The sequence below is a fragment of the Amyelois transitella genome, chromosome 11, assembly GCF_032362555.1.
Source record: "Amyelois transitella isolate CPQ chromosome 11, ilAmyTran1.1, whole genome shotgun sequence".
NCBI classification, from domain to species: Eukaryota; Metazoa; Arthropoda; class Insecta; order Lepidoptera; family Pyralidae; genus Amyelois; species Amyelois transitella.
This window is the reverse complement of record NC_083514.1, coordinates 4,438,600-4,464,740: the sequence shown is the minus strand read 5'-3', so window position 1 is coordinate 4,464,740 and position 26,141 is coordinate 4,438,600. Positions and strand designations below refer to the sequence as shown.

The 26,141-nt window shown below is 36.8% G+C and overlaps 3 protein-coding genes across 5 annotated transcripts; 2 read left to right on the top strand and 1 right to left on the bottom strand.

Moving 5' to 3' along the window:
• The first annotated feature begins 1,469 nt into the window (after window positions 1-1,469).
• On the top strand, window positions 1,470-4,374 carry LOC106135087 (ribonucleases P/MRP protein subunit POP1). Its single transcript, XM_013335279.2, has 4 exons — window positions 1,470-3,033; window positions 3,194-3,555; window positions 3,641-3,916; window positions 4,072-4,374. Exons 1-4 carry the CDS (start codon window positions 1,638-1,640, stop codon window positions 4,372-4,374), a joined length of 2,337 nt encoding a protein of 778 aa, XP_013190733.2. The 5' UTR covers window positions 1,470-1,637.
• Window positions 4,348-16,080, bottom strand: LOC106135088 (zinc finger CCCH domain-containing protein 18). Of its 3 annotated transcripts, none has more exons than XM_013335280.2 (16): window positions 15,943-16,080; window positions 14,261-15,178; window positions 13,896-14,047; window positions 13,606-13,731; window positions 13,105-13,240; window positions 12,589-12,739; window positions 11,898-12,048; window positions 10,916-11,100; window positions 10,357-10,528; window positions 9,789-9,994; window positions 8,234-8,314; window positions 6,761-6,914; window positions 6,096-6,183; window positions 5,722-5,836; window positions 5,254-5,336; window positions 4,348-4,940 (listed from the first exon to the last, which is right to left on the bottom strand). In XM_013335280.2, exons 2-16 carry the CDS (start codon window positions 15,174-15,176, stop codon window positions 4,801-4,803), a joined length of 2,856 nt encoding a protein of 951 aa, XP_013190734.2. In that variant the 5' UTR covers window positions 15,177-15,178; window positions 15,943-16,080; the 3' UTR covers window positions 4,348-4,800. The 3 variants fall into 3 exon arrangements, with proteins under 3 accessions (XP_013190734.2, XP_060802592.1, XP_060802591.1); XM_060946609.1 differs by having other exon boundaries at window positions 8,234-8,299; XM_060946608.1 differs by having other exon boundaries at window positions 15,677-16,071.
• Window positions 16,081-17,773: 1,693 nt separating this feature from the next.
• On the top strand, window positions 17,774-20,980 carry LOC106134945 (meiotic recombination protein DMC1/LIM15 homolog). Its single transcript, XM_013335097.2, has 5 exons — window positions 17,774-18,133; window positions 18,260-18,427; window positions 18,901-19,003; window positions 19,487-19,654; window positions 20,723-20,980. The coding sequence occupies exons 1-5, from the start codon at window positions 17,814-17,816 to the stop codon at window positions 20,978-20,980; spliced, it is 1,017 nt and encodes a 338-aa protein (XP_013190551.1). The 5' UTR covers window positions 17,774-17,813.
• Window positions 20,981-26,141: the final 5,161 nt, after the last annotated feature.

The following is a 26,141-nucleotide window of genomic DNA, read 5'->3' as shown; positions in this document are numbered from 1 at the left end:
ATCCTTAGCTTAGCCATATTGAACAATGATACAATATGGCTAATGTTCTAACAAGGTAAGATAGGTTAACCGAGACGGGAGTCGCCTTTAAACTTACTCAAAACAACTCCATGATCATGGTTTCAGAAGACTCTCGTCTCTCCAGGGTGAAGACGCAACCGGGATTTTCACAAGGAAGATGATATGGCGCATTTTACATGACACGTTATAGGTAGATATGGGTACCATCGCTAAACCAATTTTACAGAGTAAATAAAAGCGTAGTAAAAAGAAGAGGAATTTACAAATCCACACTAATAATAAAGAGGAAAGATTTGTATTTTTGTATGTTTGTGTGGAATAAACTCAAAAACTACTGGTCCGATTTTGATAAAATTTGGCACAGATATAGAATAGACCTTCAAAAGTGACATAGGCATAAATTTGTTTTGAAATAAATTAGTTTTCAGGTAGATTATTCAAAATATGTCCACCCGTGCGAAGCCGGCGCGGTCCGCTAGTAGTTGTATAAAGAGAATATGAATGTAGATGAAACGGAAGTAGAAAGCAGAGATCGTAGCTGTTCCCTCTGTGTACCCACCTCATAAGTGATAAACACATGGTATGGTATATTTACTTATGAAAGATAATTTCATCTTCATCAGTCCTCAGTTGCACCCTCAGCGGTTTCGTTTTTGACTTCAAGGTTAATTTTTAGTGGATAAATTGTCACCTAAATCTTAACAAACTGTCGTTATCACTATCATCATATCGGCATTCCACTGCTGAACATAGTATACCCTAAAAAATAAAGTTCTGTTAAAGGCAACCTACATCCAACGTTTCCCCGCAGACTTCACCAGATTGTCGGTCTATCTTGCGGAAGGCAGTCCTACGCTGCGCTTTCTTGTACTCCAGAACCTTTTCCAGTTCATTCGATAACTTTTTGGCTTCATCGGAGCTGCTATGTCGGTGTGGTTCGTTCATTTACGGATATCCTTAATTCTAATTTGATTTCGAGAAACAACTAGCATAGCTCTCCCCATAGCTAGCTTATAACTATCATCGTATAATATCTAAGAATAAGGATAAAACTATAAATATAGAAGAATAATTCGATTCATTTTAATAATAAAAAATGGCCATGTAGCAATAGTTAGAACTCAATTGCCACAAAGGAAAGATCTTCCACCAGGCTAGATGTAATACCTGGGGAACCGCGGTTCTTACGATGTGTTGAGTTGTTGATCGTATATACTGCTCCGACCTTACGGGTCTCAATCATTTGAATCATTGCTTGCGCGATTTAGACTCTTCGCTTTTATTGGCTGATAGCGTCGCGTGATTGGCCATTGTGACTTGTGGCGAAGAAGTGTCGCCACAGCAACTTGGTACTTATATCCATGACGATAGTCACATAGAAAAAAAAATTCTGTCAGTCCGTCTGACTTTGACATATATATGTCAATATAAGTAGTAGGTATCAACATCTTTTTGGTTTGGTTTGGAGGTTATGTATTTTCTACTCGATTAATGAGGTTTATAAATAAATAGTGTGTTTATTTATCATTAGCACGACTTTCTAAGGTGTGGCGGTAGAAAAAATCTATCAGCACCTTATACTTATTTTAAATTGTGCAGTGTATTACATTTATACGATGGAAAAGAATGAATTTGACTCCACATTGGGTGGTTCTGAACAACTACCAGATTCAGCCAACAGTCTGAAATTTGCAGCATCCAGAAGTATTGAAATAGCAGCAATGACTGAGAGCATTCTTCGTCCAAGCAAAACTAAGCTCATTTTCCAATCTTTGCCTGTACATATGCGACGCCGGGTAATGAGCCACAATTGTAAAAGATTGCCCAGGAAACTGCGCCAAGGACATTTAGAGCAGTTGAAAAAAAGTGGTTTGCCGCCTAAACTAAAAAGGCCTTCTAGGAAATATAGGCGGCGTCCTGGAAATTTGTTACAAGAATATAACAGAAGGCAAAGGAGAACTAAATGGTTAGAAACTCATATTTGGCATGCCAAAAGATTTCACATGATTGAAAAGTGGGGACATCGATTAGCATATGCACCATGTGACAAAGCATTCAGAGCCTGTTACAGAGCAACCTCAGCTCACTGCCTTATACAAGATATTTCTTACTTTACTCCTATCCAAATTAGTGGTTCAACAGATGTTATAAAAAAATTGTTCTCTTCCATTACAAATCCCACATGTGGTTTGAGTATCTGTGCAAAAGCATTTATAAGTGGTAACAGAGAGGGTACTATTAGTTTGTATAAACCAAACCAGTTTCCATTTGGATATATTGGTAAAGCAAATTTTATATGGTTGCCTGGTGAGACAGAAAAAAATGTCTGGCTTTTTGTGCATCCATCCCAGACAAAAGAAGTAGAATCAGTTTTGACTGATATTATTTGCAATAAAAGTCATAATAATGAGGAATATGTACCTAGTCAGAAACAAAGGAAGTTAAATAATAGCATTGCAGAAAATATAAACATTAAACTGAATCCAGGTGCTTACAACATATTCAGACTAACAGGCCCAAACAGCCATGCAATACTTGCTCGTAGTTTAAAATGTGTAGAAAGTATTGAAAAAGTAGCAACAAATAAGTGGATTTCAAAAGTTGATGGAAAATCTTTACATTTAACTGAGAAGCAGTGTTATTGGCAAAGTATTAGTAAAGTTAGTTCCCCATCACAGCTTCCATCTAGAATAATTATTGGGTTAATTGTGAAAGATCCCAGACTAAGCCGTCCAGCCCAACGAACGAAAGCTAACAATAACAGTCACGAAACTGTGAATATAGAATCATTGATTACTGTTCCAACGACAGCATCACTATCGCCTATTTGGGATTTGAGTTTACAAGATATAATTAAGAAAGAGAAATTAAGTAATAGTCAATTTATAGAGCATGTGACAAAAACCCAGTTAGTGCCTGGATCTGTGAATGAGGATGATCCCAAATTGCAGTGTGTGCCCGTTGTTCTGGTACAGAGACCGGGATCACAGGATGCATGTGGAAAGAAAATTGGTAATATTTTAGTTTTATTTTACATCAATTTATATACACATAATTGCAAGATTATTATTTACTGAGATCAGTTAATTTGTTGTTTATTAATTACTTCTTTTTTTATCACTAGACAAGAAAATATATTTGTCAGAATCAGTGTAAATGCTTTTGTTTTCAGGATACAGCAGTGGCTGGGACATAATAATACCATCAGGTTATGGTATGCAATTCTGGCAGACTTTCATCATGTTTGGAGCTCGTGCAGGCGGGCTCCGAGAAACTGAGAGTTTAGCTTTTGAATTGGGCGAAACATACCTACCTCCGGATTCTTACGCAGGTGAAGAAGAACAAAAGAAGATTGAATGTGACTTGAAAGATAAATATTTTAGGCTGCCCCCAAGTAAAAGAGTTAACTACATAAAATTAGGAATCAATAGTCCATTCACTTGCAACTGGAAATTATTGTTGAAAGAATGGTGCAATGTGCCTATTGAGAGATTTAATGTGATAAGAGATAGGCAAATACTTTCAAAGTTACAGGTAACATTCAAATACCAATCTGCTTTGTACCTTTTTAACACAAATATGCATTTCTTAGGATTAAAATTTATTTTATTACTTACAGGATTGCTTAAAAAATAAGCAAAAATTACCAGAAATAGAAAATTCTGCAGCATGTTTGGTAGCTGTTTACTTACAAATGGCATCAGCAGGATCTCTAAAGCGGCACGCCCTTATTTGTTTGCCAGAGAAAAGTGACATGATCTCAATAAAAACATTAAATGAGCCCAAACATGAAGACCCCAATGAGAAGTTGAGAAAACAAACAAGAAAACAACACAAAATTGAAATAAAGCGTTGGAGAAGAAATCGAATAAAATTAAGGAATAAAAATAAGATGGTTAGTATATTTGAATTATTTATGTTATTGCTATTACCATCAAATCAGATCTCACCATTTATCTCTATGAGCTATCAATTGCAATTTTAGATTCTCAGGTATGTAGGTTAGTGTACTAATGTACCATTTTAAAATACTAATCATTCAACTTTTAGGTACAACCCATGAAGCCTTCGAAAAGAGATAATCATATACCATCTGACTATGTGTTGAAAATGCGCGAGTTATGGCTTCCAAGTGCAATCAAAACTGTGCGACATTCTTGCTCCAGACAAATACTGGGATTTATCACACAAGGTGCATTCAGCTTCTCAGAGGCTAAAAGTTGTGGCGTTGGTTACATTGCTTACAATGCTTTAAATACACTAGTAATGAATGGCCACAATCAAGTCTTAGTTCGAAATGTGTCCTCAAAAAAATATAGGATAAGTAATGTACATATAATAAAAAATGTCTAAATGAAACTTGTTTTTTACTAGAAAAATTATGTATTCCTTTTACTTGTTACATATCACACTGATGCATCAAAACCTAACATACTAGATTTTTTCACATTGTGATGAACAAACAATAACAAAATACGTTCTTTTACACATTAATATGTATCATAATTAAGTTCAACCTATATACGGTCTACAAGATTCAACTAAGAAATATAAAGATACACTTACAACACAAAAGATTACCGATATACTTTTTGGGAAGCAGATCAGAGTCAGTTTACTTGAAGGCTATTTACATCACAATTAAATGCTCATTTGTACGACTTCAAAACTATCATTGAGGAACAATTCTATGACGTCAAATGCACAGTAAAACATTGCCAGTAAGGCAGTCCAAAGCTCGGCTCACTAATATAACCGCTATGAAATCCGTTTTAACTTCTATATCTTCGACCTCTTCCTGGCTATCGCGTCCTCGACAGCTTTCAGTTGCTTGAGTAGCTCTTCCCTTCTGGAAACTGATTTTTTGGCCGCAGGCGACTCATCTGGAGACGCAGCAGAACGTTTCTTTCCAACAGTTTCTGAAACAAATGAAATTATGAAGCATTTCGTCCTTCATCACATTTTGTAAGTTTGTTACACAATATGCACCTACTGAATGTATTTGTATAAAACTTTTCAGTAATATAATTAGAATAGGTCATATGTTATAAAAAAATGCTGACAAATTTGTAAGGTTTTCGCAGAGAAGAAATAGACCTTCAATATATGTTACTTTGGTTCCTGAAATTTCCAGGAGCTCATCCCCGGGAAATGTCTAAGAATGAAGAATGCATGCAATATTAATATTTAGGCAAATGACCCATTAGTGCGCATAAAAAATGCAAAACAAACCTTTATCGCTGGTCACTTCCTTTTTACTTGCAACCGTAGTCGACACCGCCGCGGCTAAACCAGCATTCGACTTGGCGTTCAACCTAAAATGAGGCACTTGTTATTTCGGTATAATTCATAAAAAAATATCTAGCTAACGTGACAAATATTGCCAATCCAGGTCAAAAGCATACCTCGAGCTTATCTCACACATATAATTCTATGTTTATCATCTAACTAGAGTACGTCCGCGCCTGTTCTTTCTCCGAGGGGTGGCAGAGACTACATTATTCTTATCAAAATTCCATATAAGTATACAATAATATAACAAAATTATACGCCAGAATGTGTTAATTCATGGCTGTTGATTTCTTTTATTCTAACATGACCTTTTTAGATAACATTTTCGTTACTCTAGCATCAAACCAAAAACGTGCGACATCCATCATCAGCTCCATTTTTTCGTTAGGGGTTAAAAAAGGGACAAACCTTGGCCTCTGAGCAGCGTTGAGCAACCTCGCGTGTCTCGCGCGACGAGCGCCAGAACTGCCAGACGATGAAGACGAATGTGAGCTCTCGGATTCGCTCGATGATGAGGATGAGTCTGGAAAGAACATTACGGGCAGACATGACAATATATGTACAATATATAATAATAACATAGACATATAAATTATAATACTCCACAATTATCTGCCGCCTAGTGTTCGTCTCGGGTTAAAGTCTCAGTCCTCATCCTTATGGAGAGTTGTCCAGAATGCGCCTTTTGATACCTCTTAGAATACCAAATAATTATACATATATATACCGCACAAATCAAACTAACCCCAAATTATATATGTATGTATGTGTAAAATAAATACCTGAACCAGATGATGAAGATCTGGAATATTTTTTCCTATCTCTGTTGCGACTCGACGTTTTGTTACGACCATAGGGATCCAGTTCATCCTGAAAATAAAATTATAATAAGATTAAGTTGTGAGCGTCGATAGTCAAATCGGCCCGACTAAAATGTTTAAGTAATGCGCGGGAAGGCACAGATTCAAATCTTACCTCGACATCATGTACAGTAAGTAGGCTTAGGAGTTCAATTCCAATAAACCACTCAAGGCAATGTGGCACAGGTGTCTCCTAGGACGACTTCATGGTGAGGAAAAACATCAAGAGGAAAATACATATTCAGGCAACTAGATGTGTAACCATGATCATTGGATCATACATATAACATATGGGTGACCTACCCGTAAAGGAGGTTGCGGAGGTCACATGGGAGTTGCTTCGAGTAAAAACCTAAATAACCCAATTTATGATCATGTTCACCTTGTGACCCTGGACTTCATCCAGAAGTAAGGATACAACAGCCACTTACTTTTTACTATCTTCCTTTTTGGCATTAATCCCAGTTACAGGAAGCCTAGGGTGCGCCTTTTGATCATGATCCTAGACAAGTCCAAGTAAAAGTCCCGGTTACATCCACACCTCTCTGGAGAGGAGCCCAGGATTCGCTTTATTGACTATTTTGTACCTTATGGCGGTGCGAGGCGGGTGGCGGGGGGTTGGCGGCCAGCTGGCGGGTGGCGCCGGGTGAGGGCGCGCGGCGGCGCGGGGCGGGCGGGTTCATGGCGGTCGCCCGAGCGGTCGCCAACCGCCGCTCGCGCACTATCACCGACGGCGATAACCTGCGACAATACGATATTCCACATTCAAATACAATAAAAAAAAATATATTTGGAACGATGACGTTAGAAGGCTCCAAAGCATAACGGAGAGGGCTTGGAACAAGTAGAATAGTTAGGATTCAAATAATTATAATCTTAAATGGATTGAATCAATTTCTTAATCAGGTTATTTAATGAACTTTGTTGTAATTAGAAATATAATTTCGTAGACCATCAGGCAGACTTTTTTAAATACATGTATTTTTGTACACTTTTGAAACATTGCTATTTCTCTTATATTTTTCATATTTCTTAAGTTGCTAATATAATAATTTTAAAAGGGACGTACACAAAACTATCATCAAAATGCAAATAATATAAAATCAAACTTTTTGCGACGAGTGCTTTGCTAAAAATTAAAAAAAATGCATTCAATCGACAAAAAAATACATGCGACTTTCAGCTGGTTTGTAGACCTAATTGTAGAATGAAATACGGACATACAATTCGCGTCACATAAAACTTACATTGCGACTTACAAAGCGATACTTAAATAATGAACAGGTTTGTTTGATATTTTGTGAAAATGCTGGTAATGCTAGTTTTTATTGCACTTTAAGACCGGCTTCCCAACATATCACCCCTTATCAATCTCAAGCTTTGGCTGGCCGTAGATGTACGTTTTACGTTGTTCTGGTTATAGGCTATATACAATATAAAATGCTACATTTTGCCTGGTTTGATTTCAAAGTTTTTGAAAGCAATATGATAATAGTCTGTTTGTATTTCATTTGTTATTTTACGTGACACGTAATGACGTGTCAAAAATGGTCAATACAAACAAATCGCGTAATGTTAACACAAAACTTCCCTTGGTATAACACTTCCCAAATAATTTTACACAATCTTAGCAGTCTCTATGAAACTAGGAACAATTCACTAAAGATTATCACGATCCTCAGTTTACTTTGTTTGGAAATGTACGAAGAACCAGACGTTTCATTTGCCCAAACAAGAATTTTACCGCCAAGTTGTGTAGGTCTCAAGTATGGTCGTCTATCGTATCGCTCAGTATGTTCAGAACATTTGTGTGACCAGTTCTGAACTCACGATCCATTAACATAGACCCAACGAGGGGAACTTATAGCCAACGTGTAAAAAACTCGCTTCAACCAGGAAAAATAACCTTGACATATTTTCATACCACGCATCTCTTTCTGATTTGTGTAATTTTTAAAAGATGGAAAGAGAAAATGGTAATTTTTCATTCAGAATTTACTGGTTTCGAGTTAGTTTTCCACGTAGGTTATTAATCCATGGAGGCAACTAAAATCACTCACCTTTGTCGGGACGAAGACGACTGTCTCCTCTTGCGGCGGACTCCGGGCGAGCGCGAACTGCGAGAACTGGAATTTGAAGAGCTGCGGGGTCAGCGGGGACCGGGAGGGGGGCACGCACACATACACACACACGTCACGTCACTCATAAGGCATACCAAACGTCATCATACGTGGCATAAAGACAAAATGTTTAAATACGATGTGCGTCGTTCCAAATGAAAACCATTTCGCAAATAAACCACAAATGGACCAAACGAACGCGCACGTGTGACATCACAAAACCACATCAAATTTCATATTTCATACAGGAAGTTGTCAACTCAAAGGTGAGTAATTTGTGTTAAATTTATGTTGTGATTAAAACCATACACATCGTGCCAATATTTACAGAAAACCAGACGCAGATAACAATCATAATATCACACATATGACGTAGACAATGTCACACAGATGCCGTAATGTCACACAGATGCCGTAATGTCACACAGGTGACGTAATATGTCACACGCATGACTCATGATAATGCCACACGTGACGTCACAACACACATCCGGTCGTCAGACACACATCAGATATAGATGACCAACCAAACCCCAGTGATTGAAACACATGCAGTTAATGGGAAAAGAGAATGAGATTCAGAGATAACAGCGGAACACCAAGACGTTATGAAACGTTATGAAAGCAACCCAGGGAGGAGGAAGCGGGGGTGATATTGAATTAATTTCATTTCGACTTGGTAAGAAATAGTTGGGATTTTGAATCGAAGACTTGCGTAATACTTGCAAATTAAATAAGTGGTGCGAAACTAAAGGATCAACATTCAGTAAATTGCCAAACCTAAAAAAAACTATACTACTAAGTGTATACATTACATATTTCTTAAATCTAAAGTGCGACTCTGACTAGACCGAGAGGACACTGTCACATGGTAACAAATCATTTGAAAACCTTGGTTATATTATCTAACAAAAAAGCAGAATTAAATAAATTGAGAATAAGACACAATTAAGTTTATTTCAGGCTCTAGAAATAAATTCTAAATCATTGTCAGACAAGAAATAAATAAAAATAAATAAACGCAACAGTTCATAGTGTACTTTTAAATAATTTAGTGTCATATCATATGAGAGAGACTGGTGGTTAAAATGTCTCCATATAATTTATTTTTTTAATTTGACAGTGCAAACACTGTTTCATCTGAACAGTGTTACTATTCAAACAAGAACAACACTAACTTAACGATCAGTTTTGCAAAACTAATGTGGTTCTTTTAAATATATATAAAAAAGCTTATACTACTTCTAAACAAGAAACTGTGATAATATTCATAAACATTGACAAGGCTTATGTTTTATCATCTCTTTCTAACTTTTCGGCTAAACCTAAAGTTGAAACAAGAGAAAAAATAAATATGCCTTGTTAACGACAATGAATTACCTCTGCTGGTATTTTCGTATAAATATTAATTACATTCCACTACATCTAAACTACAGAAGTCTACCGATCAGTATGTCCGAATAGTGTCCGTCCGGTGTAATCACAGTGAACATACCTAGAGGAAGAGTAGGAGTCGTCGGAGGAGGGCGGGCGCCGCCTGCGCGCGGCGGGCTCGGCGCGCATCCAGGGGTCGGCCCACTCGTCGCCGCGCGCGTCCCTGCGCTCGCGCGCCTCGCGCGGCTCCCGCGCCTCCCGCGGCTCCCGGCGGGCTTCTACTTCGGCGCGTTGCACTATTACTTCACGGGAAGATCGGACCCGTCTCTGTGAAAGCATACATGAAATAGTGTCGTTTCTTTTTGATGGACTGTTTACAGAATTGACAAACTAAACGGGAAATTTTAAACATATGCGTAATATCTTCCTTCTTGTGCGAACGAACGTTAATAAACCTACGTCAGAAGGGTGCATTCTATTATGAGAACTATTTACGCTTTTGTTTTTATTCGGGTTTTATTCTCTTTGAAGAGATTCAAGTAATTGTTGCGATATCCACATCCTCCAAGACAGTCGGAACCGCGATTCATAGAAAAAGCATAACGCGCAGTGGCGGAAAATGTTTTTTATCAGATCGAGTCCAAAGTTTTGCTTCTGCTACAGTTGATAAAATAAGAAATATACTTTACCTTATGATAAGACGCATCGTCAGTAGGCGGCACTCGGTCGTCAAACGGCGGCGGTCTATCGTACACGCGTTCGCGTTCGTACATTCGCTCACGTTCATAGTAGCGGCCGCGGTCCTCCGGCATCGCTCGGGGGTAGCCCCGGCCGCGGTACATGCCCGGGGGACCGTATGGCCTGAAGAAAAACGATTCATTAATGCACTATATGCTTCTAATTATTTTCAACTTAAAAAACAAGTTTATCAATATTATGAATAGTAAAATAAGTGGTTACAAAGAGGTAGACAATAACTTCCCGTGGAGAAAGTCGAAACTTTGCTTGACCACTTATTTCGATCATTTCAAGCTTAAGTCCAGACGTTAGTTTTCCTACACTTGCCAGTTATTTTACACTCTTGACGATTAAGGATACTCTTTTAAGAAGAGACGCAATCTAGTCTCTGAACTTTTCTCTGTACAGCAGTCGAGGTAAAGCATGTTGCTTAGATGTTTTTCTTCACTTCTCTGGCTTTAATTTTCATCGACCGATACGTCGGCCCACACTATTGATATTGATATTTACCTGTAGGCCTCCATGTCGCGGTGCTGCGGCGGCAGCTCCCGGTGCGGCGGCGAAGCGCCCACGGCGGCCGCGGCGTAAGCTAACTCCGCGTCCGGATCGTGCACCACACCGCCCACTGACAGATGCAGTTTTTTCTCCTCGAAATCCATGTCTTGCTCTTTACGCTTGTTCGCTATACGCAACATCTAAAAATATTACACTTTTTAGAAACCCTGAATCACTACATAGTATAAAACAAAGTCGCTATTTTAGTCTGTTTGTCTGTATGCTTAAATCTTTAAAATTACGCAACGGATTTTGATGCGGTTTTTTGTAACAGGTAGAGTGATTCAAGAGGAAGGTTTTATGTATAATAATATTTATAATTTTGCACCCGTGCGAAGCCGGGGCGGGTCGCTAGTTATATATAAGACTAGCTGTCCCGGCAAACATTGTTTCGCCATATAAATAATTTTTAAGTAATTTCAAGTTAAAAAAAAATGTTAAGGGTGGACAACCCTTATCACTGAGGGGTATGAAAAATAGATTTTAGCCGATTCTCAGACTTACTCAATATACTCAAAAAATTTCATGAGAATTGGTAAAGCCGTTTCTGAGGAGTACGGTAACGAACATTGTGACATGAGAATTTTATATATAAGATAAATCGAGTATTAAGTCGAGTGTGTGAGAGGAAAAGCAATAGAAAAATCTAAAATCTTAGCAAGTGGAAGTGCATAAATTCAGACCTCTAGAACACGTGCGCTGTTCTAACTCAATGCCGCGCATCCTTTCTTATTTTCTTTCAATATTTTTACTGTTCTGTATCACTCCCCTTAGTTTAAGCTGCATGTTACAAATGGTCACTGATAAATTTACGAATGTAGACCCTAGGCCCCAAACTACTGAAGCAGCGGAGACAACTCAGAACACGCAACGATGAGAGAGAGTTACATATAGCCACATGAATCTGTCATATGTTGGAGAAATGTATTGAACTCACCTCTTTAGCGGTCCGCAAGCCGCGCTCCCACGCGGACTCGGGCGGCGCGGCGTCTCGCGGCGGCGCGGTCTGCGGCCCGGCGGGGGGCACGCCGCGCACCACGTCGAACATGTTGTAGTTACCCTTGTCCGTCACGCCGGGGTGGAGGAATCTGGGGACAAAATTACGCCATATTTTTTATTTTTTATTTATGTAAGCTTGCAAACGGCAGGCTTAAATCCAAGGGGATCTTATACCAGTACATAGCCCTACCCGTTTCGATATGCGTTTTGACGCGCAACTTAAATGAGATTGGTCTGAATGCTGTTTCCTGTAGATAGTGACATCGACTAGAAGCTAAAATGTGGTAGACACAGACCTGGAAGGATGTAGACTTCTAAGATGGCGGGATGACATATACATATCTATCACAGTGAATGCCAAAATTATACTTCGAATAGATCTTTATGAATGTGTAATACAAATTTAGGCCAAAAGCAACCTTTTTTACCCATATTTAACACTTTGGCCTTCAACCATGGCTAGCTGAATGTCTTTGATAGAATTGAATAACATATATAAACATTGACAAGAACTGTGTTAATTACTGTGACATAGAACATAAATTGGACATAAACAAAATTAAGATAAGCTTTAAAGAATATGTGGCTGGAAAACACATAGAAAATCTGAATATACTATCAAGTCTTACCTGCAACTTACTCCCCATGTGCAAGCGCCTCTCGAGAAAAACCTGCAGACTGGTCTTGGCTCATTCTCTTCGGGCCGCCTTTCCGCCTCGTCCGAGACTTCGCCCTCTTCAAGCGACGAACCACGCGAACGCTTTCCCGGCTTTTCTTCTTCTGCTCGAATGTAAAACAACATTAAGATTCGTAATAATAAATAAAATATTTTGGATCACTCCACTACGTACAGATATGCACCCTGGGTGCGATGATTACGTGAGTAAACAAATTTGATGTTTTGAAAAATTTTACTCAACAGTCATTAGGGAACCTCGAATTATTTTACGAAACTAAGTAAGGTAGTTGTATGTAATAAACCACTACGAAATTTTTGATTATAATTAATGTTGTTGTTGAGTATATTTAACTGAGATATGAAAAAGAGATTATTGAGAAACATGCTAGATAACTTTGTTAATGATATGGAGCTTGCAACATTTTTTTTGGAAGATGCTGAAACTATTCACAAAATTAAATATTACCTTTCTCAAATGCTTTAACATCGGTGTCGCCATTTTGTTGTTCAACAGACTTGGGCTCTATACATTCTCCTTCTTCTGCTTCAAAATCTAACTGCTCTTCACCATCTTCTGTATTACTCGTTTTCTCTTGAGGAACCTAAAATGAATAACACTTAAGTTCAGAGTGATCAGTTTTGTTAATTTTGACAGAGAATATAATACCCAACCAAAAAAAAATAACAACAAATATCGCAACTAGAGATTTGCAATCAGATTAGAGTCAGATAGAAATAATAAAATTAATAAGAATAAAAGCACAAATAGTTTTTGTCTTTCCAATAAAATTAATGTAAGACGCAAAAAATATGGAAAGATTCCCCGATTTAATGAGAATGAAGTACCGCGGTCTCCAGGGCCTGAAAAATGGTGGTAGAGTGTGCAACTGTAAAGGAAACACGCAAAGAGAGAGAGTGTGAGAATCGTTTAAATGTAATAGGCTAAGATAACTTGGCATCATCTTACCTTTTCAAATTTTGGTGGGTCAGCTTTGCCATTGCCACTATCTGATTTCGGTGACACTTGTGAACTTGCATTGTTACCATTAACATTTATTTGTTTGTTTTCTGGTGACACTGGTATTGATTTTTGCTGGAAAAATAATAAAAATGAGAATCACAATGATACGAGTTCAGTAGCTTATAGGTTAAGTATAAATAACTCAGCTTCGCTAGTGATATCAACTCTCGGATTTTTTACCATTTAAGCCAACTTACAACCCTTAATATAAACATAAAATTCAAAAAACATCTTACTTTTGTTTCCTTTTCATCATCTGCTACAGAATCTAAATCAGAAACATCAGAGAGATCTTCATGGCTGATATTCAAATCTTTAACATCATGTTTCTCACTTGCCACTGATTTACTTCTAGATTTCCTATCTTCTTGATCTGACTCCATTTCACCTGGAAAGTTATATTATTTAAGTGACTTTCTGTATTTATGGGTTATGGCCATATGCGAATAGGACCCAAAAAATTAAGCAATCACATTCAAAAACCCTTTCAGTCTAGAATATTAAAAACAGAATTTTTTAAAATACAAACTCCCTAAAATGTTGGTTTGTTACCTATACAACAATGTAGGATTTTCCAGTTATCATAAGTGCTAAAACATACCTTCAGAGATTTCTTCAGTGGCTGGATCTTTAGCAGTTGTCCTTTTGTTATAAGATGAGTCTCTACTTGACTGACTTGATTCTGACGCGCTACGAGGTCTTTCTACTGGAACCATTTTTTGTTCAGCTTTTGTGTGCCTTCTCCATGTTTCCTTAGGACTCCAAGCATTTCTTTTAACAGGAGAATGAATTGGTGACCGTGATTTTTTTCGATCTGGAGACGGGCTTGATGATGGGGATCGATTAGGAGCTCTTCTGCTTGGAGATCCATGGTTAGACTCAGAGTCTGGTGTAGCAGGGCGGGATCTTGACCCACGTGATCCTGTTGGAGACTTTATAGAACTATTGGGGCTCTGTGGTGTTTTCGGAGCTACTGAGGAATATTGGTTTAATCTTTCAGGTGATTCAGCACCGGAACCCACATCACTATGTGACTTGGGTAAATCTGCAGATTTAGATCCTGCAGGAGATGCAGTCCTAGAATTTTCAGGTGAATTTATATCAGAGTGAACTCCACTCAAGTTATCTGTAGACCGTGGTCGCTTTGACTGTTCGGAGGGGGATTGGGATCGACTTTCAAGAGATGGAGATCTAGGGCCATCAGATTTAGGTGAAGGTGATCGAGGACCTTCTGATTTAGAAGAAGGAGATCTACGCCCTTCTGATTTATAAGACGGAGACCTAACATCATCAGATTTGGGCGATGCAGATCTGATACCTGATTTGGGGGAAGGAGATCTTCGTCCTTCAGATTTAGGGGAATTAACTGATCTGGGACTGTGTGGTGGTGACTTGGGATGACTCTTAGAGGCATCACTTCTAGATGATGAGCTCCTTTGACTTCTGGAACTGGAGCTGCTACTACTTGACGATGAACGACCATCACCACCACCATCTCGTGAATCTTCAGAATCCATCCCTGCAAATAGATTGCAGAATACCATGAAGGATACACTTTATTAAATCTGCAATATCCATCCCATAAGCTCTTTCTTATTATATATTTATCTAGATAAATCTCATTTATTTTCATCACTTCCTTATGTAGATATTAAACTTATTAGTAGATACACGCAAACTTAAAAATAATTAATATATGTTAAATGCAGGCAATAATAAAGGAAATAAAAGAATGAGGAGTGTACATAAAATATAAAATGTGATAACAATGAATGAAATCAATTACTCCAACAACTTTATTATTATTTTAAAAAATCATATTTGGTAAGTTTTCTAGATTCCAATAGCTTAAATTTATTTTTTGATTCTCCAACCCACAGGATCACTATTATTAATTGTAGGAACTGAATAACAGGTAAAATTGTATATATTTTTTAATCTGTATATATTGGCGAAGTCATTTCATAAGTTGTAAATTCTACGTTCTGATGTATATTTTAGACACATCCAGCCTTACCTTGCAGATGACGCCTCGACGGCAGAATCGGTGGCACTTTATAACACTTTTCATTTTGAAAGACTTTTCAACTTTTATTCACAACACAAACGAAACTCGGGTCTGTCACATTTACTTGTGAATAACTTTTAACTTTTATAACTATAACTGACGAAAACTGAGTAAAATCAACACTACTTCAACATGGCTGTGATACAGAAGGAAATATATGAACATAATAAATAATCACTTTTCAGTACTTCCGTAAGGTTACCTTACGCCCTTACCTTAACTGAGATGGGTTTGACGATATATTTCTTGAAGCAATTTAATAATTTAAATAAATAATATCCATAAATTGCGCCGCAAACAACCACAATTCAGCGAAGCGAAAAAAGACGTCAAATTAGGGATGGGGAACTGTCTGAGACTTGAAATCGATTAATGTAAGAGAGAACGTTTTTTAAATCAGTAATTGTATTTATTGAATCGATGAAGTCACTGGACTTCATTATGCCACCTTTGAAAATCGACATTCGATTTTTTTTGTTTAGGTTTAGACCCCACGGACATTGTTTTTTATATCTGTAATGACAGTTTTATCAAGTTTTGCTATTAGTGGAATATAGGGATAGCAATTCTCTCCGAAAAAGTTTTTTCGAAGAATTTTTTTCCTTGTTTTCAATAAAATCAAATTGAAGGAACACTAGCAAAATAGTGACAGTTAAGACCTTAGAAGCTATATGTTTGAATGTAAAAACAAATTACGTATGTACTATGGTAAAAACAAAATCAATTCATGAATAGATAAAATTGATCAAATTTCTTGATTTTACTAATAAGAAATCGTTAATATAGAATTTACTCTGCTTTTTATACATTAAAAAGAAATAAATTTATCGAACTCGATTCTTACATATATCGATTTATTGGGTTACAATACGAGCAATAAATTAATCGATTTTTTCTGGAAAGAATCGTTATCCCTACGTCCATAGTCAAATCAAAACCAGAGACGAGAATTTAACAAAAAAAAATTTTGATGTTACCATACCTGTCTCTTTTCCTTCCCACCAACTAAGAAGCTTTAAATGATTCAGCAACTGCATAATAGAATTGCTTTTCGATTTACAGCCGCAACTGCCACAAGATCCTTACCTGCCCAGGTAAGGATAGAACAGCGTAACAAGTATGCCCATATTTGTTACGCTGTTCTATAACAGCGTTGTAATGAAAAGTTGCGATGTGAAAGAAGCTTGAAATAAGCTATAGTGACCTGTAGCAGAAGCGTTGTTTCAATTTCAACCACAACTAACAAGAAGATTTTTCGCCACCTGGGGAACCGCGGATCCAACGAACGATATTGAGTCGGAGATAGTATTTAACCTCTAATCTTCGTTGCTATTGATAATTGTAGACCTTGTATACTTCGCTCTGATTAGTTGTTTAGTAATTTTGATTTGAAAAAATGGATTAAAGCAAGTTGACTAAGCAAATATAAAATATAAATAAATATATAATTATAGATAGAAAGAGAGAACTGATGAGGCACAGCTTTGTCAAAATATTTTGCTTTGCGGAAGGAAGCGTAGACTTTAAATATGTTTTTATGTATGTGAGAGCTTGTGGCGGTTTTTTTTCTCAATTTTCCAGTCATACTGGGAAGATCATATATTTAAATGTAGCAACACTTAAATAACCATAAACATGTCTTGTATTTTTTGTTTTACCCGTCGTCATCACATTTAACATTTAATGTAAGTACTAGTTAGGTAGGTTTAACTAGTTTATATTATTTATAACTTTTATAATAAACACCAATAGACATAAAACCCATTATTCATTTTAAAAGTATATATTAAATTAAACAAACACCTTTGTGTTGTTTGTAGATTAATCAACATAGCCTGTAGTAAAAAAAAAAATGATATCGCGCCATTTTTAAATTAACTTTTTACTTTCCTCCGCCTAAAAAAACTAAGAAGTATTTTTTATTTTAACTAAAAAGCTGTTTTAGCTAAACACTTCCGTGGCTAAACATTAATTTAAAGTTTACTTTTAAAAACCTAGTTTGTTATTATTATCCAAAAATTAATACTTGCAAATCAATACTTTCACAAACACTATCCCCGTGAAAATTAAATCAGTTTGGGATAAAATGGATCAAGCACTAGAAGACAATACATCCGAGATCGACGAAGAGGATAGCTTTTTTCAAGATGTTGATATTTTACAAAAACATGGTATTAACGTAGCGGACATAAAAAAATTAAAAGGGGCCGGTATATGTACTATCAAAGGTATCCAAATGAGTACAAAGAAAAAATTAAACAATATTAAAGGATTTTCTGAAACGAAAGTAGAAAAAATAAAAGAAGCATGCCAAAAAGTTGTTTCTTTAGGTTTTATGACCGCGCTTGAAGTAAGTGACCGTCGTAAACATGTTTTCAAAATTAGCACGGGAAGTAATGAATTAGAGTAAGTTGAAAATGCTAAATTGGACCAACATACCTAATTTATTTGTTTAACTTTTTTTTTTTTTTGGTAAATAGCACAAAATGGAGTACTCGTATTTTTGATCAATAAGCAAAATCCTCTTTTCAGCAAATTACTTGGAGGAGGCATTGAATCTATGGCCATTACAGAAGTTTTTGGGGAATTTCGCACAGGGAAGACACAGCTTTCTCACACACTTTGCATAACTACTCAGATACCGACCCCGAACGGCTACCATGGCGGAAAAGTTATGTTTTTGGATACCGAACACACTTTGTATCCTTTCCCATTTGTTGAAGCTCATGATTTATCTGGTAGTGATGTTATCCGTTTCGTTTTATTCGTATCTATTGATCATGGAGAAGTAGTAAAATCTACCATATAAGTACACGTTCATTTGTATCGTAATTCAAAACTAATAAACATATCAAAATTTCTCCCTTCTGGTGTAGATGGAGTCAGCAGTCAAGAAAATACAAAAAATTGCGATTCAGATAGTGTCCGGTTGTGAGCCAAACCAACAAGCAAAATAAAATATATAAACATTCCGGTTACGTCACCGCTCTGGATGGAGGAGCCTGAGTGCGCATTTTGACCATGATCATGAGGATTTGGTTAAGTAGGCTTTTATACGAAACGAACTCCTGTCTCACCTCCGCGACTTTTTTATTGGGAAACCATACTAAATCAAAGTTAAAGCTACATTTAATGAATGTGCCCATGTAGAAATCCTTAACTTCATACGTCAGCCGTCCCGACCGATTGCGGCCGATCGCAGACCGATTTAATTTAGACCAAAGTGCTGTTTTAGACAACGTTTTGTATGCCAGAGCCTACACTTCAGAACATCAGGTATGTATGTATATTAGTAGTATGAATACACATACCTAAACTATTTCATGGATCTGTATACTTAGTTCTTAGATCCATAATTAGTTCATACTTATATCTCTAATATTCTTTAAGTTTTTTTTAGTACATATGTAATACTAGAGGCCGCCCGCGACTTCGTCCGCATGGAAACCCTATCAATCCCGCGGGAACTCTGGGATAAAAAGTAGCCTATGTGATATTCTGGGTCTTCAGCTACCTACATACCAAATTTCATGGTAATCGGTTCAGTAGTTTTTGCGTGAAAGAGTAACAAACATCCATACAAACTTTCGCCTTTATAATAGTAGTAGGATTCTTATAGATGTACAATGTTTTCCTCCTGTATCAACGTATGGATCTAACAACGTAAGTTTAAACCATATTTGGTTTAAACTTACAACGTTTGCCCGGGTGGATGATGACGAGACAGTTAATATACAGGAAATTTGTACTTTTGAATAGGCTGAGTTATTAGACTACGTAGCAGCGAAGTTTCACGAAGAGGCAGGCGTCTTCAAACTGTTGATCATCGACTCCATCATGGCGCTGTTCCGAGTAGATTTCTCCGGTAGAGGAGAGCTCGCAGACCGGCAGCAAAAGTTAGCTCAAGTGTTGTCTAGGCTGCAAAAGGTATTTATATTCATACGTAGGTATGTATTTGTTAAGACGGTAATATTTTATTTACATTCATTCACTCCTGACGGAGCGTTCACGCTCATAAATCATCTGTGAGGTTGGTTGCAGTTTTGTAATGGTTATAATTACATATAAGTATATTTATATGTGTATATGATCTAACTGTAAAGTAGTCTTGTAACTTTACCTCTTACGGGGGAGACAGAGCCAACAATGGCGCAATGCCTAGAGCCTTCAGCTGTAATTATTATATTATACTAGAGGCCGCCCGCGACTTCGTCCACATGGAAACCCTATCAATCCCGCGGGAACTCTGGGATAAAAAGTAGCCTATGTGTTATTCTGGGTCTTCAGCTACCTACATACCAAATTTCATGGTAATCGGTTCAGTAGTTTTTGCGTGAAAGAGTAACAAACATCCATACAAACTTTCGCCTTTATATTTATTTATTTATTTATTTATGTACACAAAATAGTTTATAATACTTTATACTTTATAATAGTAGTAGGAGTAGGATAGTAGTAGGATTGTTATGTACTTACCTACAGGTAGTATAGAGAGTTTTTTCTCTACCTCGTCTGTTAAAGAAAGGTTTACCAGACAAGGTTTATATAAAAACTGAAAATAACACTGCAGATGGAATGAAATACACAATAATATTTTAATAATCTTTGGTTTTTAATAACAGAACCGTATATAGTTATACACCAAGTTGTTAAGGAACTGCGTAAATATTGTTACAGTTAAACAGTTAAATTATACAAATAGGTTCAAGATCAGTAGGGAACAAGATAATAAGCATCCGGCTATGTCTGATAATCGACGGGGTGGTTGACTCTTAAACATCTCTAAGATTGATAAGACAAAGGCTGCGGTTTACTTGTTACCTACAGAACTTTTAGACTAGACAACATTAAAATCTACTGTGATTTTCTTTTAGAAAAAAGATGACAACGTTCTTTGGTAACAAAACCTGTGGTGACGATAATCATAGAAATCTAACTTATGACAAATGCCTATGGTGACAATAATGTAATGAACCATTTCTATTATGCTTACAGATATCAGAAGAATACAATGTAGCAGTATTCATAACAAATCAGATGACTTCGGATCCAGGGGCAACGTTGACATTTCAAGCTGATCCCAAAAAACCCATTGGTGGGAACATACTTGCGCATGCTTCGACTACTAGGATCGCTTTAAGAAAAGGGAGAGGCGAAAACAGAATTGCTAAAATCTATGATTCACCGGACCTCCCAGAAAGCGAAGCTACGTTTTCTATTACTAATGGTGGTGTAGCAGATGCTAAAGACTAATAAATGATTATTTTGTTGTCAAGTTAGATTTTTTATTCCAACGTCACATAAGTAAGTAGTTACTTATTTTTTGGCCTTTGTATGGACTATATAGTTATATAGTCCATACAAAGGCCATAAAAACTGAGCTAGTCAAAACAATAAATATAAGTATTTGAGGTGCCAGATTAAGGCTCTCTATCTCTACTTATAAGTATTTATTTATTGAGTGCATTTCAAAGTCAATTGATTCAAGTGAATACCTTTTTCCGTTCTTTACCGTATCAAATATTCTCATGCCCAAAGATGAAGATTGCTACTGTCAGAAATTCTAAAATACTCGCATACAAATAAGTACTATAGTTTTTACACGCAGCGTCATCTGCTAGAATTTAGCGCCACCTACACGTGCACATTTAGTGTACCCACAAAAGCAAATCCCGCAGGAGCTTTAGTTTTTACCGGAAGGAGATCAGTGTAATTTGTCCCATATTTATATTCATTTATTCATATATCTTTAAAAAACTTAGGTACCCTTTGTTCTCCAGTCTTTAATAATATATAACATTTGGTGTACCGCAAGGTAGTGTGCTCGGACCCACCCTGTTTCTAATCTACATAAATGATATATGTAAATTGGAAACAGGTGGCAGAATCTTCTGCTATGCAGATGACACGGCAGTTGTTTTTTCTGGAACTGACTGGGACGACGTTTGCCAGAATACTGAAATGGGAATGCGTAAGATTGGAAAGTGGTTAAATGAGAACTTGCTGACCCTTAATACCCAAAAAACGAACTATATATGTTTCTCCTTTAGTAACAGGTCGCAACCCGATAGTTCCTACACTATAAAAATACATAACTGTGACAACAACAACACCACTACTTGCAGATGTCCCGTTATTGAAAAAGTCAGTAAATATAAGTATCTGGGAGTAGTACTAGATCAGCGTCTGTCGTGGCACGATCACATAGAAGCTGTCAATAATCGCATTAGAAAATTGATATGGATCTTTAAAACACTCAGATTTGTAGCTAACAAAGCCCTGCTGAAACAAATATATATCGCACTAGCTCAGTCGGTTATAACGTATTGCATTCCCGTATGGGGAGGCGCGACTAAAACTAAGCTCTTACAACTCGAAAGAACGCAGCGTGCTCTGTTGAAGACTGCATTTTTTAAAGAATTCCGTTTTCCTACGAATGTATTATACCAAGAATGCGAACTTTTATCGATTCGAAAATTGTATATACTACTCACGATATTAAAACTACATAACTCCCTAGTGATTGACCCTAATGTCGCAACTACTAGAAGAAAAAAACCTAATTTACCTACAAGTATAACTAAAACAACTACAGCAAGAAGACAATATAACTCACAAAGTGCTTATCTTTATAATATTGTTAATAGAAAAATACCAATATACTTTAAATCAAAACAAGAATGTAAAATCATGTTGACAGACTGGCTCAAGAAACTTACATATGATGAGGTTGAGAACCTCTTTCATCGTTTAAATTAAAAGCAGTACAACAAGACATTCATAAACAGACACGTACAAAAACACACACAAAAACATTTTATTTTGTTATTACCCTATAATTTAGTTTAGATATATACTCTTGCATTGTATCAGTAAAACACATTATTATTATTTTTATGTTATGGAAGAGCGAGGTGTTCTGACACAGGTATTGCTATGCCTACTAGAAGGCCTCAACGACATGCATTGTAAACGTGTATTTACTGAATAAACGAATTTATTATTATTTATTATTATTATTTAATTATTAATTCTACAAAATTTTAAGATTTGCCGGAAGAGTCAATTAAATAAACTTATTCCGCATTATTTGGGTTGGAATAAAGGTATAAATGACAACATTCCATTCTAATTCTATGCAAACAAACTGCCTCTTTGCCACTTACAAGTTTGAAAAAACGCAGCAGGATCATCATGATAAAAATTTTATGTAAGGTAAGTAGATACTTATTTATTTTATTTCTTAGGGTTGTGTTATCGTTATCGGTGCTATCCCAAAGAACGGTCGACATACTTAGTCGTCCTCCTAATTTGGATTTAACAAAATTTGGGAATCTATACGCAGACAAGCTTCATCCTTTCTTTATGAACTTAGAACTACTAATGTTGCGGATACGTGTGCAATTTTTTACTGCGACGTAGGTATATGTCCGTGGCGCGCGGGAAGATCTTGACAACTAGACCTACATGTTTTTTTTTTTATTGGTCCAAACGCTTTCTAAGCCTATTATTCACCTTGTCAAAAAAAAACAGCCAGATTGGTAGAATAATTGCGGAGATATTGCATTTGGTAGTATGTGGATAACTCGATAATTAGGGTTTTTTTCTTGACAAGACTATATATCAATTTTCGAATTCTCAGAATTTTTGCGAAAATTATTACAAGTTGTTTTATCAACTTACGATCTGAAAACAAATGAGGTTCCTAATCTGATATGTGAATTTGTTCCCTTAGAAATTGTACCTCCTTCCCCGATGTAAACTGATAAAACGAATTAATCGGTTATACTCGATTTATATCATACGTACGTTACTTAATATTTTGATTAATACATTTAAAATTTATTTATTGTTTTACATAGTAAATTGATATATTCAGATAATTAGTTAATCTAACGCAAGTATAATTGTTTTCTAGTTTGGTAGGTACATAACTTTGATCAATCTCACAATATTTTTATATTTTAATAAATATTGACTTTCGTACTAGCTGTTGTCCAAAGCTTCGCCTGCGTAAAAAGTAACTCACATCAGGCTCCATCGAATACAATATACAATAAAAAGGTTTTTACATTTGTAAGCATTTTTGTCACTAGCTTTTATTTTTAAGGAATATAAAAAAAGGAAAGATTTGGTTAAGAAAGCTGTGATTAGAAAGAAAAAAGAGTATAAAGAGGAATTTGATAAAAGGCTATCAGAAGACTTTCAGTCAAATTTGAAAGTATTCTGGAAATCCGTAAGGTCAGCCCGAGGAAAAACTATAACCAGAGAGCTGACTAGGATCCGATGCCAGGATGGTAGCGTTGTGAAAGGAGAAGAATGTGTGCTAAAGATATGGAAGGAATATTTTAAGTTTATTTGAAAAAAAAGGACATAATAACGATTTCTGCTATAGCGAAGAAAAAGAGAATGAGATGAAAGGCCAAATTGAAATTTTCGAAATTGTGGAAGCACTTAAGAGTATGAAAGCGGGCAAGGCTGCTGGGTGGGTATGATAGTGGCGGTCGAGATGCTAAAAGCAGGAAAAGGCGTAGTAGCTAGTCAGTTGTCCTGCCTTTTCAATTTGTGTTGGAGAAGCGGCCGAGTACCTACCAAAAGATTGGTGTAAGGCTGTTATCGTACCACTTTACAAAGGAAAAGGGTCACAACTGGACTGCAAAAATTATCGTGGTATAAGCCTGCTTAGCGTCGTCGGCAAATTGTATGCTAAGGTATTGATTAATAGAGTCAGAAATGAAACTGATGATAAAATATGGGATGCTCAAGCGGGATTTCGAACGGGAATGGGATGTACCGATCAGGTTTTTTCTTTGCGGTGCATAGCCGAAAAGTTTTTGGCCAAGAGTCAAAAAGTCTATTGCACATTCGTAGATCTGGAAAAGGCCTATGACAGAGTTGTGAGGAATGAATTGTGGTCAGCACTTTCTATGCATGGGGTGAGCAGTCTCTCAATACGAGCACTGAAATCCTTATAAGAGGATTCGAGTGCTTGTTTTAGGATAAACGGAGCGCACACTGAGTGGTTAAGATTGAGAAAGGCGTTAGGCAAGGATGTGTTGCGTCACCGTGGCTGTTCCACCTATTTATGGATAGTTGTTTGACAGATTTGAAAGAGTCTGAAAGTGGATTAAGGATGAATGAGTTACTCGTCAAATGTCTGCTCTATGCCGACGATCAGGTTATACTGGCGTCATCAGCAGAAGAGTTAGTGGAGATGGTAAACTGTATGCATGAAGCTTTAAAGGAGAAAGGAATGAAAGTGAACGTAAGTAAAACTAAAACACTGGTTTTTGAAATGGAGAAAGAAATGACAGCATATAATATTTTGATTGGAGGAGAAAAAGTTGAGCAAGTGAAAGAGTTTGTATATCTAGGATCAAAGTTTACATCAGATGGCAAGTGTGATAGTGATATTGAAAGGAGAGTGAACACGGGGAACATGGTAAATGGAGCTTTGCATGCCTTTATGAGCAGTCAGAAACTATCCAAAAAGGCTCGACTGGCTGTGCATGGCGTGTTGGTCCCGACATTAATGCATGGGAGTGAAAGTTGGGTATGGCAAAAGAAGCACGAAAGCAGAATAAATGCAGTGGAAATGAGAGCGTTAAGGAGTATGATGGGTGTGAAATTGAGTGACCGCGTGATAAGGGAATGTTGTGATGTGAAAGAAGATGTAGTTACAGGAATAGAAAAGGGTATGTTAAGATGGTTCGGTCATGTGGAGAGGATGAATTAAAGCAGGTTGACTAAGCAGATATACTAAGAGAGTGTGGAGGGAAAGGTCGGAGTGGGAAGACCTAGACGAACGTATCTTGATCAAATTAAGGACGTCCTGGTAAAGGGCCAGGTCAAAAGTACCCGAAACCGCCGAGCTTGCATGAAGAGAGTTATGAATGTGGATGAAGCGATAGAAGTATGCGGAGATCGTGGCAAATGGAAAGAGGTAGTCTATGCCTACCCTTCCGGGAAAGAGGCGTGATTTTATGTATGTACATATGTAGTAATAGAAATATGATGATAGTAATAGAAAATAATGTTCTGGGGGTATATTTTTAATAACAGCGGCCCAGTTTTCGCAAGCAAGTCAAGGTCGCAATGTATGCAGATGAAGTTGCTGCCCATCCACCAAGGATTTTAATAACAGTTTTGGTTTAAAATTGTTGTTTACTACAAAAAAGACGAAATATAATATGTGAAAAACTTGATAACTCATCTTTACATTCTGGAAAATATATTGATAAGTGGATAAGTCACTTGATAAGTCGTCGGTACGCATATTGACATGTCGATTATTTCAAAAACTAAGAAAAATTATGCAAATTACTGTACGTTATTCGAATCATCGTAAAAAGTTTACCTTAGATAAAGTATAAGTTATAAATGTAACAAACATATGCATTTTCCAGAGGAAGCC

Coding starts and splice junctions, on each gene's coding strand:
- LOC106135087 (XM_013335279.2), top strand. CDS start 1,638: ATGGAAAAGAATGAATTTGACTCCACATTGGGTGGTTCTGAACAACTA. Junction 3,556..3,640: donor AAATACTTTCAAAGTTACAG/GTAACATTCAAA, acceptor TATTACTTACAG/GATTGCTTAAAAAATAAGCA. Junction 3,917..4,071: donor TAAGGAATAAAAATAAGATG/GTTAGTATATTT, acceptor TTCAACTTTTAG/GTACAACCCATGAAGCCTTC.
- LOC106135088 (XM_013335280.2), bottom strand. CDS start 15,176: ATGGATTCTGAAGATTCACGAGATGGTGGTGGTGATGGTCGTTCATCG. Junction 12,740..13,104: donor TGTTAAAGCATTTGAGAAAG/GTAATATTTAAT, acceptor ACATTCGAGCAG/AAGAAGAAAAGCCGGGAAAG. Junction 6,184..6,760: donor CCGCCTCGCACCGCCATAAG/GTACAAAATAGT, acceptor TTTTATTTTCAG/GATGAACTGGATCCCTATGG.
- LOC106134945 (XM_013335097.2), top strand. CDS start 17,814: ATGGATCAAGCACTAGAAGACAATACATCCGAGATCGACGAAGAGGAT. Junction 18,428..18,900: donor TTGGATACCGAACACACTTT/GTATCCTTTCCC, acceptor TTCATACGTCAG/CCGTCCCGACCGATTGCGGC. Junction 19,004..19,486: donor CCTACACTTCAGAACATCAG/GTATGTATGTAT, acceptor ACTTTTGAATAG/GCTGAGTTATTAGACTACGT.